Raw genomic sequence first — 14,958 nt, 5'->3', positions numbered from 1 at the left:
CTAGAAATCTCTAGAAATCTCTAGAAATCGTCTGCACTTTAAGGTCTGTTAATTTTTAAGCAAAAAGAAAGTCAAAAGAAGTTTTATAAGTATTGTATTTCTACCTGCTCTCCTTGCACTTCAGTAACTTTAAGCTAACAAAATTCATTTCAAAATATCTCTAGAGCTATAAACATTTGAAAAATACASCTCAAAAGATTTGCCAATTTGTACTATGACACTAGGACTACAGCCAAATGAATTAATAGTCAAATCTTTCAGATAAAACTGACTTACCCTTTAAAAGTGGGAGGATGAGCTTCTACAAWGAATTCTGAAAGATACAAGGCATCTTACCTTTCCTGTTGCTGCTCTTAGAAGCTGCTGTTTCTTTTCTAGGTCTTCTCGCTTTGCGGCAAGAGCCTGTTGCTCTGCATTCTCTTCTCTCCACAGATAACTGCAAAACAAGAATAATTAAAGTATGCTAAATGAGAATTAAGTCTGAAGATAGCGTCTTCAAAGAATGCTAAATCTAATGGGAAGCTAAGTGCAGAAGTTCATACATGGCTACATTTAAAAACATACCTACATGCCATGTTAACAACTACACAGTTGGGGTCCTTCATATTTAAGTGAGATTCAGACATATTTCAATGAATTACTAACTTTCTTTCGCTCTGTAGTTCATCCTTTTTATTTTTCACTTCATAGTATTTTCTGTCCAGTTCTTCAACACGAGCCTTCACTTCATTAAGATCCTGGTCCAGTTTCTAATACAAAGAGAAAAAGCACTATGAAGCTACAGCGATGTTCAAAATCTTTTTATTCAGTATTATAATTACTGTTTAAAATTCAGAAGCAATCCCCACAACTTYCCACCAATTTGCAACATAAACTGTAAAAGCACTAAGAATGAATAGTTCTTTTCAAGTCAGCAGTAGGAAAGCAGAGTGGTAGGACTACAAGGCAGGCACAGAGCTGGAAAAAAAAATGGTGTGCTTCTAAGTGTTACAGTGAAATAGCTCACCRTAAGTCAGAATAAGAAACAATCAAAAAGAACTATCATATACATAACTACCAGGTGCAATTATGCTGTGATACATACAGCATCTGATAGGAACATGCATATTAGTCCTAAGTATCACGCTAATAGCCACATTGCTATTAGTCACAATTTTAGTTTGCTCATCAGTAGTACATACACTTTACCAAAGCCACTGTCTTAACTGTGTTTTTAAGCACCAGTCAATGCACAGTCATCTTTCCCTCACTCTTAGCATCCTTCATCTCTTTAAGCAGCTTTGGGCTAGCATGCAATTATACACAGCTAACTATAAAAATGTAAGAGGACTAGACATGCTCCTGTGTACAAGAAGTCTAGATGTGCTCTCAAAACAGTTAAGTTTTTTCAACAGTAACTTTGCAAGCTCTATATCAATTTTTCCTGAGTCACCTCCCCTTCAAATAATAAAAAGCTACATAACTTATAGTCTTATCATAAGCCAACATTAAGGGGAAAAGTAAGCCAAGATAAAGAAATCAAGGCATCTTCAAATTTATCTTTTCTACAGAAAAGATGGGAAAAGAGCAATACAATACCAATACAAGCAAATAGCCAGGATAAAAGCCAATTTTTTCTTCAGTCAACTCAAACTAACATGGGTTTCAGCCAAACAGCATATTATAAAAGAACACTTTCTCTTGTAATTCTTTCCTACAACTACATTACTAGATTTTGTCAGGTTGATTCTTGATTTCAGAAAACATATTACACAGCAGAGCCTAAGAATATCAACACATGCAGGGTAGCATTATTTGTACTCAATGTTCTCCTGATATAAATRCAAGGGATTTTCACCCATGGAGCTAACAAGAATGATGTTCTCAGACTATACTGCTACATTTGCAGTGTAAGAGCTGCTTCTAAGAACACAGAAGTTAAACACTAGAAATGATACAGATAATACCATTAAAGATGACTCAGATGTATCTGCTAAAACTGATTGGGACCCTATTCCTGGTCAGCTGTAGTTGTGGTGCAAAGGCACAGTGCTCCCAGCAGAATTTGAAAGATATTTGTTCTTATCTCCTTTATTCCCCAAACAGAGGAAAAATATCCAGCGTTCAATGCTATAAAACATAACATTTGTTATCTATATGAAATAGCTATGACAGCAACAAGGCAGCTGTGTCTCTCTTCCTGAAAATTCAKGCCAGACAACATTGTGGAAAGAACCATAAAGCAAGCAAAGAAAGGTCTGAGACAGTTCTTTAGAAGTTTTTATGCGCCTACGTTTTCAATAATACAATTTTAAAAGACTCCTCCCAACAAGAGAACCCTCTATCTCCATTTTAAGTAGACACTAAGAGCTTACTCAGATAAACTTATTTGAACAAACTGCCTTTAGCTCTTCCCTCAGATATCCTCAAAAGTAATAATCTGAAAACTTACACTATATTGTTCCAAATTCTTCTCCTTATTGGCCTCTGTATCCTCTAAATCCTTATGTATAGCTGCAATCTGTCGCTTCTTGTCATTGATGGCTTGATCCAGTGACTTCAGTTCTTTCTTTATCCACTTATCCCTTTCTTCTTTGGAAGTAAATTGGCTTCCTCGACCCTGTTTTGCATAGAGATCTGTTCTTTCCTGTGTTGCCTGGGCAAGTCTAGTTTGAGCAGGGGAAGATATAGCGTACATTATAAAGAAATTCTGAATTTACCTAGAGCAAGCATTAAAAATCACCATAAAAAACTGTCAGAAAGTATCAAGCTAGGCTTAAAGTGTCAACCAGTAGCAAAAAAAAAAAAAAAAAAGTATCATCCATTATAAACTACACAATCATGAGAAAAGACTAACCCCAGATTTTTTGATTAAGCTTAAGGAAAATTCTCTCCCTCCCCTCAAATCAGGAAAGCTTATTTTGCAAATCTTTAATATGTCTTCTTGCTGTTTGTTAGCCTTAGTGGCATACCAGTCTTTCAGCTTTTGTAACAAGATTCCTGAGAAACAGTCTTCTTTCTTACCACCTCTACCACAACAAGCAAAAATACTACTTGGTCACATTTAAAAAGTAACCTGAATATTGTTTCCCTAATACCAACCCTTTCCCAATCCCTTAGTATTAGAAGGGGCATCTCAGTAGGCCACCTGTGCGTCTCAATAGGCCACCCAATTCTCAGGCAGCAAATATAGTTCTGCATGTACTGTAGACTGTTCTGACAGTATCTCTATTTAACTCCCCACTAGGAAGTGACACAGACCTAGCAATTCCTCTCTCTTCTTTTTCTTTTACACTGTTGAATTTGGGCTCTGTTTCTGCTAACTCTTTCTGCTTCTCCTCAATTTTTTCAAGAAGCTTTTGCCTCTCCTTTAACAGTCTTTTCTGAAAGTGAAACAAAGTAAAGTTAGCCAGTACCAGAAACTAATATTATCAGACAAATACACATTTCTAAGGAGTATTTTAATTGTAAGAATGCAAGATACTTGTTTATCTCACTATCCTGCTTGATTGTTTAACCACCGTGGATTCAGTCACAATCAAGACAAAGAGGGATGACACAAACATTATTGAAAAGGTGTAGTTAAACAACACAAGTAAGGAATGTCAGCATAGGTCAAACAACCAAGCCCAAATTAAGAACCCTACAAAGAAAAAGCTCCTTCCCAACAATTCCRGTATTATATAACAAAATAGAGTAAGAGATGAGGATGACGGTAGGTGCTTTATTTTGCAACGTGTGATGGAATAAAGAAGCCTTCTTGTTAAGAGATTCTTCTTGTCTAAAACTTACAATAAACACACACTATCTTGTATTTATCACACTTTATACTTCACCTTTGTTACTTACTCTTTGTTCACTGTTGCCAGCTAATTCATCCTGCAGGTCCTTAGCCTTAAGCTCCAACTTAGTCCTCTGTTTAATCTGCTCCTGTCTTTCTGCACTAAGTTGTTCTTTCTCTTCTTTCATTGCTGAAATCTTAGTCTTCAGTTCTCGAACTTGCCGTTCTATTTCCTACACAAACATTGAGCAAGTAGTATCTTAGACACTGTATAAATACACCATAGTCAAGTCCAATGCATAGTTCAGTTATCTAAGAAAATAACTCCCAATAGAGAATTACCATGTAATCAGGATAAACTAAGTCTGATAAACTCTTCCAAACTTCAAAAAGAATGAAAGCATAGATTAGAATTTAAAATGTTTTCAAAGTTAACTGCTTAAGCTCAAAATGTAGGAACTCTTCTCATTTCAAGGTAATTATCTCCAGGATCTGTGTCTGAATTCAGATTTTAATCAAGTGTTCACACACACRCACAAAAAGAAGCAATCCAGAGAAAAGGACTAATACAGACAAGGTATATGTATCCCATTAAAATAAATAAATAAATAAAAGAGCCTCTTGAAAGAGTCCCTGTTACATATTTTTACCTCCATTTTATCTCTGGCATCTTGCTGTGCATCTCTTAGCTGTCTAGATTTCTCTCCACTTGTCTCTCGTTTGGCAGAAAGCTGTAGGRAAATAGAATAATTAGCAAGAGTTTCATAGAATGGTAAGGTTGGAAGGCACCTCTGGAGATCATCTAGTCCAACCCTCAGCATAGCCTCATACAGGGATTGAGCCCGAAAGTACTTTAGTAAACTTCTACTTTCAAAAGGAAAAAACCCAATGTGTTGTATTAGCCAAGGACATTGACAAAATTCTACCAAGGAAGGTAAGGAGATGTCTGCATAAAGCAGTTGAGAGTTCATTTTTTATTTCATAGGTAGACAAGATACTTCACCTCATCAAGCTTAGCCCGAGTTTCATTAAGCTCCTGATTATAAATTGTATATTCTAATGCTCTCCTCATTTTATCCCATTTCTGATACTGAGCTAGCTCTTCTTTCTCCTCTTCAAGAGTATGCAGTCGCTCTTCAATGTACTTCAACAGCTCATTGATCTTCTCCCGCTTGCCCTCTTTTAAAAAGATGAGACAGAACTTCTGTTAAACAGTAATAGGTTAAGAAGCTTTAGAGCTATGAGAAGTCGTTAACTATGGACCAACAATTACTCACATACAAAGAACTGATGTCCAGAATTTCCCCCCAAAAAACATCCCAGTATGATTAGCAAACTGCTAGTACTAGTTACACAAGAAAAATATGTATTTTCTTGGTTTACAAACATCATTACAGACACTACATAAATTGTAGCATTTAAGTAACAGTAAACAGTCTGGGGGCTATCCTATTAATCTAGCTAAAAAGGTTGCTTTCTTACTAAAAGAACATAACAAGTAATTTAWTAAACCTTTGAGATATGTTCACTCTATTTTTACCTGTCTCTTTCATTAGTGAAATACTCTCTTCTTTACGTTCATCATACACTCTGGTACCAGCTACTTCTCTCAACAACTTCAGTCTCTGAGAGTCAGGAGCTGTGGCCATCTGGTTGATCTGAAAATTCAACACTTATAATTTCAGTATCCTGCTCTGGATATACAGATTACCATAAGAGATGAAAGACTGTGCTTTTTCCTCTATGCTTGCTTGCCTGAGGTTTTGGCAGGAAGATGAAGATTTCTAGTTTACACCATACTGTTCTTATGAGACAATAACTTTAGGAGAGCTACTATTCTGCTTACAATTCACTTTTGTTGGTTTTCAAGTGCTGCCAGTTATTGCTGAAACTCAGGATGCCAGTATTATGTAGACTGAAGATTCCATCAGCTCAAACTTATTTTCAGATAGAAGCCCAACCATGAGTTTAAGTTCTGCTGCTAAAACCACCTAGCTGAAAATTTTCCATTAACACTGTATCATTTTGCATCCATTAATCCAACACTACATCAGTCATACAATTAGAAGCTGAAGTAGAACTCCCTCTCCTTCAACAGAACTTCAGAGGCTGCGTACCTCTAGAAGTAGATAATCGCTTGCAATTYATATACTGCTTTTCATATTGTACATTTTGATTTCGTACTTGCTGCCACATACACTTATTTCCACTACAAAACACAGTGATTTTCCAGTTGGAGTTCTTCCTTCCAGGTGCCAAACTTCAGTTCTAAAGGAGTATTTATTTAGGTTATTAAACAGTTGAGAGACTGCATTTCTGGGTCAGCACTGCTGAACAAGTCCTCTTCAGGAAGGCTGCATTCCTCTTTTTGAATATGCCTTTCTAGAACCTTTGGGAGTCAACAGTTAAGTGTCTCCATCTTGTCCCACCCCTGTGATTCATTAGAAGTCATCACTGTTTTTTGTTTCCAGGTCTGGATGTCTTTTGAAATGGTTGGAGTCTTGAAGACCTGCTAATCTGCGTGCCATTGATACAGGCCATGCTGAGAACCCTTTCCCCACTGCATGTTCCTTTTGGTGCCTCCAATGTTCTCATTCTTTCTCTACAATTCTCTACAATTACTTTCCCACCTCATCTTAAAGACTTGTAAACCTAGGAATTTGCACTGGAAGAAACAGAACAACTAAGGCTTTTTATATTTAAATACAAAAGTATGTAATTGCAAAGATTATTTCTAAAAGTGTTTTCCGGAGTATCAACATTATTAGATATTAACCCATCATTCACTACATATACCACTGCAAGAGTATCATTTGCAAAAGCAGCATCTACAAGAACTATTCCAAACTAAAATAATTTGTTTTACTTTTGCAAAAGAATGAAAATCTGTCTTTCAAGAAACAGAACACTTTTGATAGTGATTTATTCTGCTCTGTGGGAAAAAAAAAAAAAAAAAAAAAACACTTACCTTTCCTTGTTTGACAATATAGTAGGGGTTACTGCGAGAAAATCCAGCACTTTCAAGAAGATTCATTACATCATTTTTCCTGAAAGTAGTATTTTGAATGTATTAAGAAAAAAAAAACAAAAAACTTACAGCTAATGACAGCTGCAAAAATACAATAAAGTATCACAATTGTAAATCAAATACTATAATCGCCATATGCAATACATACACCATTCAAAGAAGTTTCTTTATTTGTTAATAGCCAATTCTAAAATGAAATTAAAGATAGAAAACTATAGCATTGGAAAGAAATCAAAAATGAAGCACTCTGCAGCACAAAATGCAAATATAGATAAAGATACCACAACGAAGCATATGAAACAACTTAAATTTTGATAACTCTTGTATTTAAAAAAGCCCTGAAAAAAAATATAAGCAACTAAACAGCACACTGATGAATGGGATTAATCCATAAGCTCAAAGCCTGCTGCCTATTAYACAAGGACTGATGTCTTTGCTGTCAAACTACTTGTACTGCACATTATACAACTAAGTTACCAGCAATGCATAGCTAGCAAGGAAACTCATGAGAATTCATTTGTTTCAGACTAGAGAAAAAGTATTTTGYATGCCTAGAGTATTTTACAGTAATACTACTTAGCTCATTCAGGTAAGGAAAAGAAGTACCTACGTCACCATTTTCTTGTCTAGGAAATATTGGTCTTTCTTGGCTCCAATGACTCTGCGAAGTGAGACTTCCTCTTTATCAATCTTAAGAAAAGAAAACAAGCAAACTCCAATAAATTGAGCTGCTTGCACTAGATATATATATAACTAATCCAGAATGCTTATAGCACTTTCTACCAGACCTGACCCCACAGCAAAGTTAAAGTATTGAATATGTTTATAATACAAAGGTATTAGAGCCCCAAATTACTATTTGTTTTGGAAGCAGTGTATTCAACTTACTGGTAACCTGTTGTCTGAATTGTCAAAAATAATTTCCACGAAAGCTGAAATAACACGAGGACCTGTACCTTCCTGAGAAAGGAAAATATTTTGGTCAGAGACTTCCCTCTTTGGAAGGATTTTGAAAATAATTAACCTCTCCTTTCCCCTGACAAGCACACTTTCCACTTCCTTCCAAAGATTTGGGATTCATGATCTTCCATGTAAGCTTCAGTAAATACATTTTTATTTCTCAAAATCTTGGACAGACATCCACAGGCATGCATTAACTACCCATAATAGCATAATGCATTATTTTGTAACAACTTTTGTTGTCAAAGGAAAATGGGGGAAAAAATGTTTAAGGATGTTCCCAAAATAACTGTCTTAGAATATCCACATTCCTGCAATCTGACAAAGTTGTAGCAACAATCAAAAGCTCTAATTCTTTTTTCTTGTTATACATCTTCACTTACATGCAACAAAGCCAGTCGCTGCTCTGGGCGAAGATGACTGAATTCATCACTGAGGACAAACTGAATTGCTGTAATAAATAGCAACAAAAACAAGATTTGTTCTTTCCCGTACAGAGGATGCTTCTGTATCTCAAAACACACTTTATGTACAGGATAGTCACATCACTGTTAATACCTTATAATGGCTCCTCAAAAAAGCACACCTTAATCTGCTGGAGYTTGATGACTCAGCTTGGTTCACACTAGAATTTCTTCTTTAAAGAATTTGCATCATCGCTGGCCTACTAGTTCACTTCCTTATTAATTCATAGCCTTAGCAATTCCACACATGTAGCAGTTCATGAACTAGCAAAATTTCTTCTATAAAACACAGCTCAGCACACAGCTAGATCAAAAATGACACCAAAATACTTCAGTAACAATTGAAAATTCATATGTACTACCATCATAAAGGAGTCACTAACATCTTTGGCTAGCTTCTCTGCTCCTCTGCTGAAGCCTTCACCTCCCAGAAGACACAAGACAATCAAACTGTTAAAAGGTTGCATTTAAGCAAGTTATGCCATGCTTTGAGGGAACTGTCTTAGAATTTAGCCAGCAAGATGAATGTTTAAAGTAACTGCAAACTATGATCTCTTTGCAAGCTGGTGACTTCTAGAATCAGCTTCTTTTTGTAAATATTCTTTGCCATTTGAAAAACAAACAAAACTGAGAAGGCTCTTAATAAGAGAAGATAAATAGCAAGGAAAAAACAGATGAATATTGAACAGGTGCATTTAGACCTTTCTCCACCATTGTCAACTATCGACCAACCTGCCATTCCTAGTTAAGGAAGAAATTTTGATCAATGAACTTGTGGTTGGGGGTGGGGGGAACAAAAACAAACAGCTATATTACCAGCATCCCAATACTATCAAATAAAGCCCATGCTTACCATAGAAAAAGTTACTTTTTCCAGATCCGTTTCTTCCCACTGAAAATTAAAAGTAATACAGAACATAAAACAGCAGTTTAAATAAGTTTAACAATGGAATGTACATTGCAGTTTGCATATAAATACATGCAAGAGCAGAACCCAAACATAACACAGCTAGACAAAATAAAACCTCAAGAGTACAAGATGAGCTTAGCACACTGGTCACTTAGTCACTGCCTCTGAACAAGACAGAATGATTTCTTCCACAGTCAAACACACTATAACAACTTACAAACTACAGCAACAGTCCTCAGTCAGAATAATGGTTAAAACAATCTTATTTACTTCCATCATTCTATTTTTAATACTCATTTCTTGGTAGGATGAAACACTAGACCATAAAAACAATTCTTATGGTCCTAGTATCTTTTATACTTAACCAAAGGAAATCACGTCTGTAAATTTAGACTGATTGTGCACTGTATAAACTCCTTAATAATTCAGTCATGTTTTGTTTTTAAAAAGACTGGAAGTATCATCATTTTACACCTCAAAAGTTGCACTGCACTAACATACCTTAATTAGTGTTTACTCTGGTGTGTTTTAGAAAAGCACTGTCTTGTCTTCAAGATCAGTACCTCTTGTTTTAACTTTAAAATTGCTTGCTTTCTACAAGCAACAAGCATCCTTGGTTTTTCCTCCCGTCCTACTACCTGCTCTCTGCTTTAAGTATTAGTGTTCCTGCTGCCTGATCAGCACACCACTCCTCCTCTCCAGCATTCTCCATACATGAATGCAACAGAACCCAYTTTGCCAATAAACCAACTCTTCCACAATTGACATTCATAGAGAGCGTTTTATTTATCCTGCTCCAAATCCCATTCTTTCCTAAAATACCATAGGAATAATGCAGATATTAAAATCACGCTGTAAGTTTCTTACGAAACTGCTATTTTTTAAAAGGCAAACAATGGTAAAACAAGACCCCCACACACCCTTTATAAGCATTTATTTCTGGGTGAAGTCTTAGCTTCCATTAATGTAATAAAGCATATTGGGACATGCTGTTCAAGGATGCACAATATTTCCATTCTCAGAGCCAACCATGACTATCAATCTTTTTTGGGGGGAAAAAACTGATTGCTTTCTGTTGGGTCAGCAGCCTCAATCAAATTGCTGCAGTCACTAAATTCAATGAAAAYGAAAAGGTGGGAGTACACATCCATGAGCATAAAAAGGAAGAGGCACAGGAATAGTAGAGAACGTTCTGTTAAACTACATAGATATTACTACCAGTTTTCTCTGCAACGCCCTAGGGTAGCCAATGTGCTTACTTATCAAAAATGACCCCCCCCCCAACAACAGAGATCTCAACCCCAAACAAAAGCTCTCTGCCCTTGTTCCTGCAAGGATAGCCTTCAAGGTAGCTCAGCTGGTGCAGATGTCTACACATATGAAGGAGTTTACAACACTCAATTACTAAGACACAAGCATACTGTTGTCATAATAAAATTGAATGCTATCATTACTTTACTGTAAACAGAATGTACACCTGCTCTTTAAAATTGTCTTGTGGCAAGGTAGGCAATACAAATGAAGTATTGAAAGGTGGGAAGAATGTTAAAACACCATAAAGGACTCTAGGTTCAATGAAACAGTGTAACACTAGCTGGTGTTAGAAGTATCAAAACTTACCAATAACATTGTGTTTTGAACTGAATGGATCCACAATGGTTTGGTCTCTGTAGCTTCGAAACCCTTGAATAATTACCTAATTAACGGAAACGAGGTATTTAAACAAAAAGTTATCTGTTCTTACACAGTTTTTACAATATAAGACCTCATGAAATATTTAGATCAATTGTAATACACCCGATTTTTATTTTTTTATTTCAAACTTGTCTCAAAAGCAGCAACTTGCATCATAAGACTCTGTCCCTCACCTAATTATCACTTCAGGAGAACAGATTTTTCTCCYCACATCACATGAGATATTTATCTAGACCAAAGTATAATGAATAGGAGAATTCTGCAATAAAGTCGGTCTTTCTGCAATGGTATAAAACTATTTGGGAAAATGYATTTGAATCAATATTACATACAATAACAACAATGACATGTCTTTCTGGGGTCAGAATATAATTAGTTTCTTAACACAATCCACACACAAACAGCACAARAATTCAATGTACAAATTCGAAGTAGAACAATTACAGACTGCAAGAGTTATACCAGACTGTTTACCTATTTCACATTCAAGAAAGTCTCAGTTAATTGTGGTGTTTCTACTAAACAACTACAAGAAAAAAGTCTAAATATTAATAGGCTTACCAGCGTCAATATGAAGGAACACTACGTAAGTCTTCATCTTCTTCCATATCTACCATACATAGGTTACTTTTACACTTAAATGTTTACTGCTGCTTATCATTTGCATAGTATAGCACAAATATAGCAGCAGTAAACCCCTGAAGGGGAGGAGGGGGAAGAAATCTTCATTTCAGTTAATTCACTGCCTAAACGGGCATATACAAACCTACACATTTAGAGTCATGCAGCAAACTAATCTAGAAGCATGTCAAGTTTCAACTCTTTATTTCATAGTCATCTGAGGTTTGTCAGACCAAGTAATACACAACATATGGAGTGACTGTATCCCAATACTTTGGTTCYGCATAGCAGCAAAATTGATCCATCTTCCAGCATGCCTATTTCAGCATCGAGCAACTCTTTCCAGCTATCAAAGCTGTTCTGAAAGAATATACAATAGCTTTGCTCTGCTCTACTCAACAAAACATCTATCAGAAAGACACTACCTACATGAAGTTTTTGATGTTTGCTTACAAAAGGCCTAGAACTGATCTTTGTGTCCCCCCCCCCAGCTTTTCTCCATCAGAAAGAAAATGTTGTTAAAATAATGTCACCAGTATTTTAACTGTGACAGCTACTATGAAGAATGAAGGACAAGATTTGTTCAGAAATATATCCTAACACATTTTGCTGCCTTCCTAACATTATTATTGCTTAAGCTAGCAATGAAAAACCATTTACAATGCTCTGTCTGTAAGGCCAAGTCACTGCAGTACCATCATCATTTTCTGTATTTCTAAACCTGCCACCTCTTCTTTCTTCAAGTTTATAAATAGCGCATGTTGTAGAACATAAGCACAACAGTAGGTACCAGAGAAGTGCAAAGAACGAACAAAACAAAAAAACCTAGGACTAGAAAAAAATACTACAAACATATTAAAACAAGCTTTTCCTCTACTACAAAAAACTGAACTCTACATCTCAACAATTCAAGAAACAAATATTTTGAGGATCATATTTATATTCAGCAATGTTCTGATAGCATACACTAAACAAACAGTGGGAGATAACTCCATGCATAAAATTTACCAAACAAGAGACAGAGAGAACAAGATGCCCTTTCATTCAACAGAAGTTTGATCTTAGTCACTCCTCCCCACCACTTCTGCTTGATAGCTCATAATCAAGGAATATCACTGGAAACACCTGCTTGCTCTAGTAAATTAAATCTGTTTCTCCAATAGTGTGAAAATGTCATGCTAGACAGCGTGGGTTTATTAAACATTAAATACAACGCAACTCAAAGGCATTGACTAACCTTTATGGAAAGAACCATTCTCTCTCCTCTCAGATGCTGCACTTGCCTGGTTAAACCCTCTTTGCAAAATTATTCCATTACCAGAATATGAAGCTAAGGGTATGGATAGGCAGAAAAATATTGATGTTTGACCATCATAAATTAGATCTAGGCAACAGCAGCCATATTCTTTATTTTGGAAAAAGAAATACTCTGTCACATGCTGCAGTAGTTCATCCATCTTTTTTTTTTTTTTTTAACTGCAGGTGTTTGTGATCCCTTTTCTGCAGGCGAAAGACATTTCTTAGTCATCAGCATCAACTACAGTCATTGAAGTACCTGCAGTGTATTCAGATCTAAATCCAAGGCAACTGTGTTTGGAAAAAATTTAGAACTTCAGAATTTAATTTGCCAAGCAATAAGCAAGTTTAAGACAATGTACTAACTGAACAGGATCAGTCATTGCTGTGAACACAAACATTTCCCCCTAGGAGCCAGTCTGCCTCATGCTCCAAAAAGGAGCCTTTCATAATAAGTCAGCTCTGCCTCAGCATCAGTGGCTTTCAGAGAACAGCAGCAGCTGCAGAATTCTTACTCTGGTCCTGCAAGTAGTTCCAGRCCATAGCAACCACATTTACCCATGCTGGCTTATGAAAGAAAGAACACCACCACCCAAACAACACTGTTTGCTCATTCACCAGTTTTCAAAAGAAAATCAAAACAGCAAGAAATTTGGTTGCTAGTATTTTTCTAGTTTACCTCTAATACCCTAAAATTGATTGGATAGGAGTAATTTATCTACTTTATTCCCAAAGCAACCTGCAAGTCTCCACAAAAAGCTGAAAAAAAYCCCAAATGTTATTTCTTATTATTATACAGGCACAAGCTTTTGCCATCTACATACCTATGCAACACTTCAAAGCTGCAAGAGGCAAACACCACTTTTCCCCCAAATTTTTTCTAGGTGGTTTCTTGCATCATGCATCCTACACATTACAAGTCTTTTTCATTGCCTTGTACAGCCTCAAATCAAGGCTTAAATCATTTTCATCTTCAAAGTTTAGGGATGATTTTAGTTGCACCAGTAATTTTTATTTTATTTCTTCCTAATATCACCTTCATCCCCTTTATTCTCAGATTTGCATACTGTTATCCTCTTTCATTGCCCCTAGAACAGTGCCACTTATGGGCCACCTAAATTTCTTTTTCATATGAAACTCATTTCTTGTTTTCCCCAATTTGAGCTGCTTAACATAATTCCACATACAGCTTCACTACTACTAATTTTTGTGAAGTTCAAGCTTGTAGAACAAGAATTCTTATTCAACCATTTTAAAGCATGCACTTACAATGATACAGAGTGACTTACAAAACTATCAAGAGGCATCGGCAACACTTTGACACCCAAATGGCTTAAGAAAAAACTGTTCTTACATAGAAAACACCTTCAAACAGAATGAAATATTCTTCTTATTGAAGATAATTGTAGGGTGGCCAAATGTCAGATTGATTTTGAGTCCACTAAAAACCAGAAGACMTACCAATTTTATCTCAACAGGCATAGGTAGGGCTAAGAAAGCAGTCATAAAAATTAAAACTACGCTATGCAACATGAAAGACTGCAGGGATATACTATAGCAGTGGCATTAATGATAGCCTCAGTCTTGAAGACTATTTAGAAATGGACTGTGCACAGACTTTCTCTTTAACTGAACGTTCGCTGTAGTTTGCGTCTCRGGAGTGAGATGCATAACCAAAACGACCCACGTCCGGGGACCTCAATACAAGCAGTAACTCTCCTGGGAGAGGGGGGAATCAGAAGCACTTTGAGTTTAAACCTTAAGCGCAGGCACACTTCCTCACACCAATGCACACACAGATTAAAAACAAACAACAAACGCCTTAACAGCTGAAAGATGCCTCCTGACAGCCGAGGACAGCCCTTTTGTTTACATTCCCCGTGTGGGACGAGCCTCCCGGCCCAGGCTCAGCCAGGGTGGAGGGCCGGGACACCAGGGCTGCCCCGTCCGGAGGGTCCCCACGGAGCCCGTGGCAGAGCGGACGCCCCACAGCGCCTCCCCTCCCCAACCCCACCGCGCACGGCCAATGAATGAAACCGCCCGCAGGCGCCGGGGGAGAGGAGCCACCGCCAGCCCATGGGCGGAGGAGCCGTGTGGCAGCGCCGAGGGCCCTTCCCGGCGGCGAGGAACGCGGCCTCTCCCTGGGCAAGCGGCGCCCCACGCAAAGGCCGCGGCGCGCCGGGGCCTGGCCCTGCCGCCCGGCCCAGGCGGGGGAGCCCGGCGG

General features: G+C 37.2%; 1 protein-coding gene across 1 annotated transcript in view; it reads right to left on the bottom strand.

Annotated features, from left to right (window-relative positions):
* Nucleotides 1-10,854, bottom strand: part of SMC3 (structural maintenance of chromosomes 3) — a 22,417-nt gene extending 11,563 nt beyond the window's left edge. Inside the window, exons 1-14 of the mRNA XM_085319120.1 lie at nt 10,743-10,854; nt 9,066-9,104; nt 8,132-8,199; nt 7,677-7,748; nt 7,399-7,478; nt 6,729-6,807; nt 5,301-5,418; nt 4,764-4,939; nt 4,411-4,491; nt 3,829-3,993; nt 3,241-3,362; nt 2,432-2,645; nt 646-749; nt 337-436 (exon numbers count right to left, since the gene is read on the bottom strand). Of these exons, the coding sequence (XP_085175246.1) occupies nt 337-436; nt 646-749; nt 2,432-2,645; nt 3,241-3,362; nt 3,829-3,993; nt 4,411-4,491; nt 4,764-4,939; nt 5,301-5,418; nt 6,729-6,807; nt 7,399-7,406 (1,167 nt within the window). The 5' untranslated portion in view covers nt 7,407-7,478; nt 7,677-7,748; nt 8,132-8,199; nt 9,066-9,104; nt 10,743-10,854. The remainder of the gene's footprint in view (nt 1-336; nt 437-645; nt 750-2,431; nt 2,646-3,240; nt 3,363-3,828; nt 3,994-4,410; nt 4,492-4,763; nt 4,940-5,300; nt 5,419-6,728; nt 6,808-7,398; nt 7,479-7,676; nt 7,749-8,131; nt 8,200-9,065; nt 9,105-10,742) is intronic.
* Nucleotides 10,855-14,958: the final 4,104 nt, after the last annotated feature.

This window comes from Rhea americana, unplaced genomic scaffold (genome assembly GCF_003343005.1).
Source record: "Rhea americana isolate MKP2758 unplaced genomic scaffold, rheAme1 scaffold_57, whole genome shotgun sequence".
NCBI classification, from domain to species: Eukaryota; Metazoa; Chordata; class Aves; order Rheiformes; family Rheidae; genus Rhea; species Rhea americana.
Note: the sequence above shows the minus strand (reverse complement) of the source record. Positions and strands in the feature narration are given on the sequence as shown.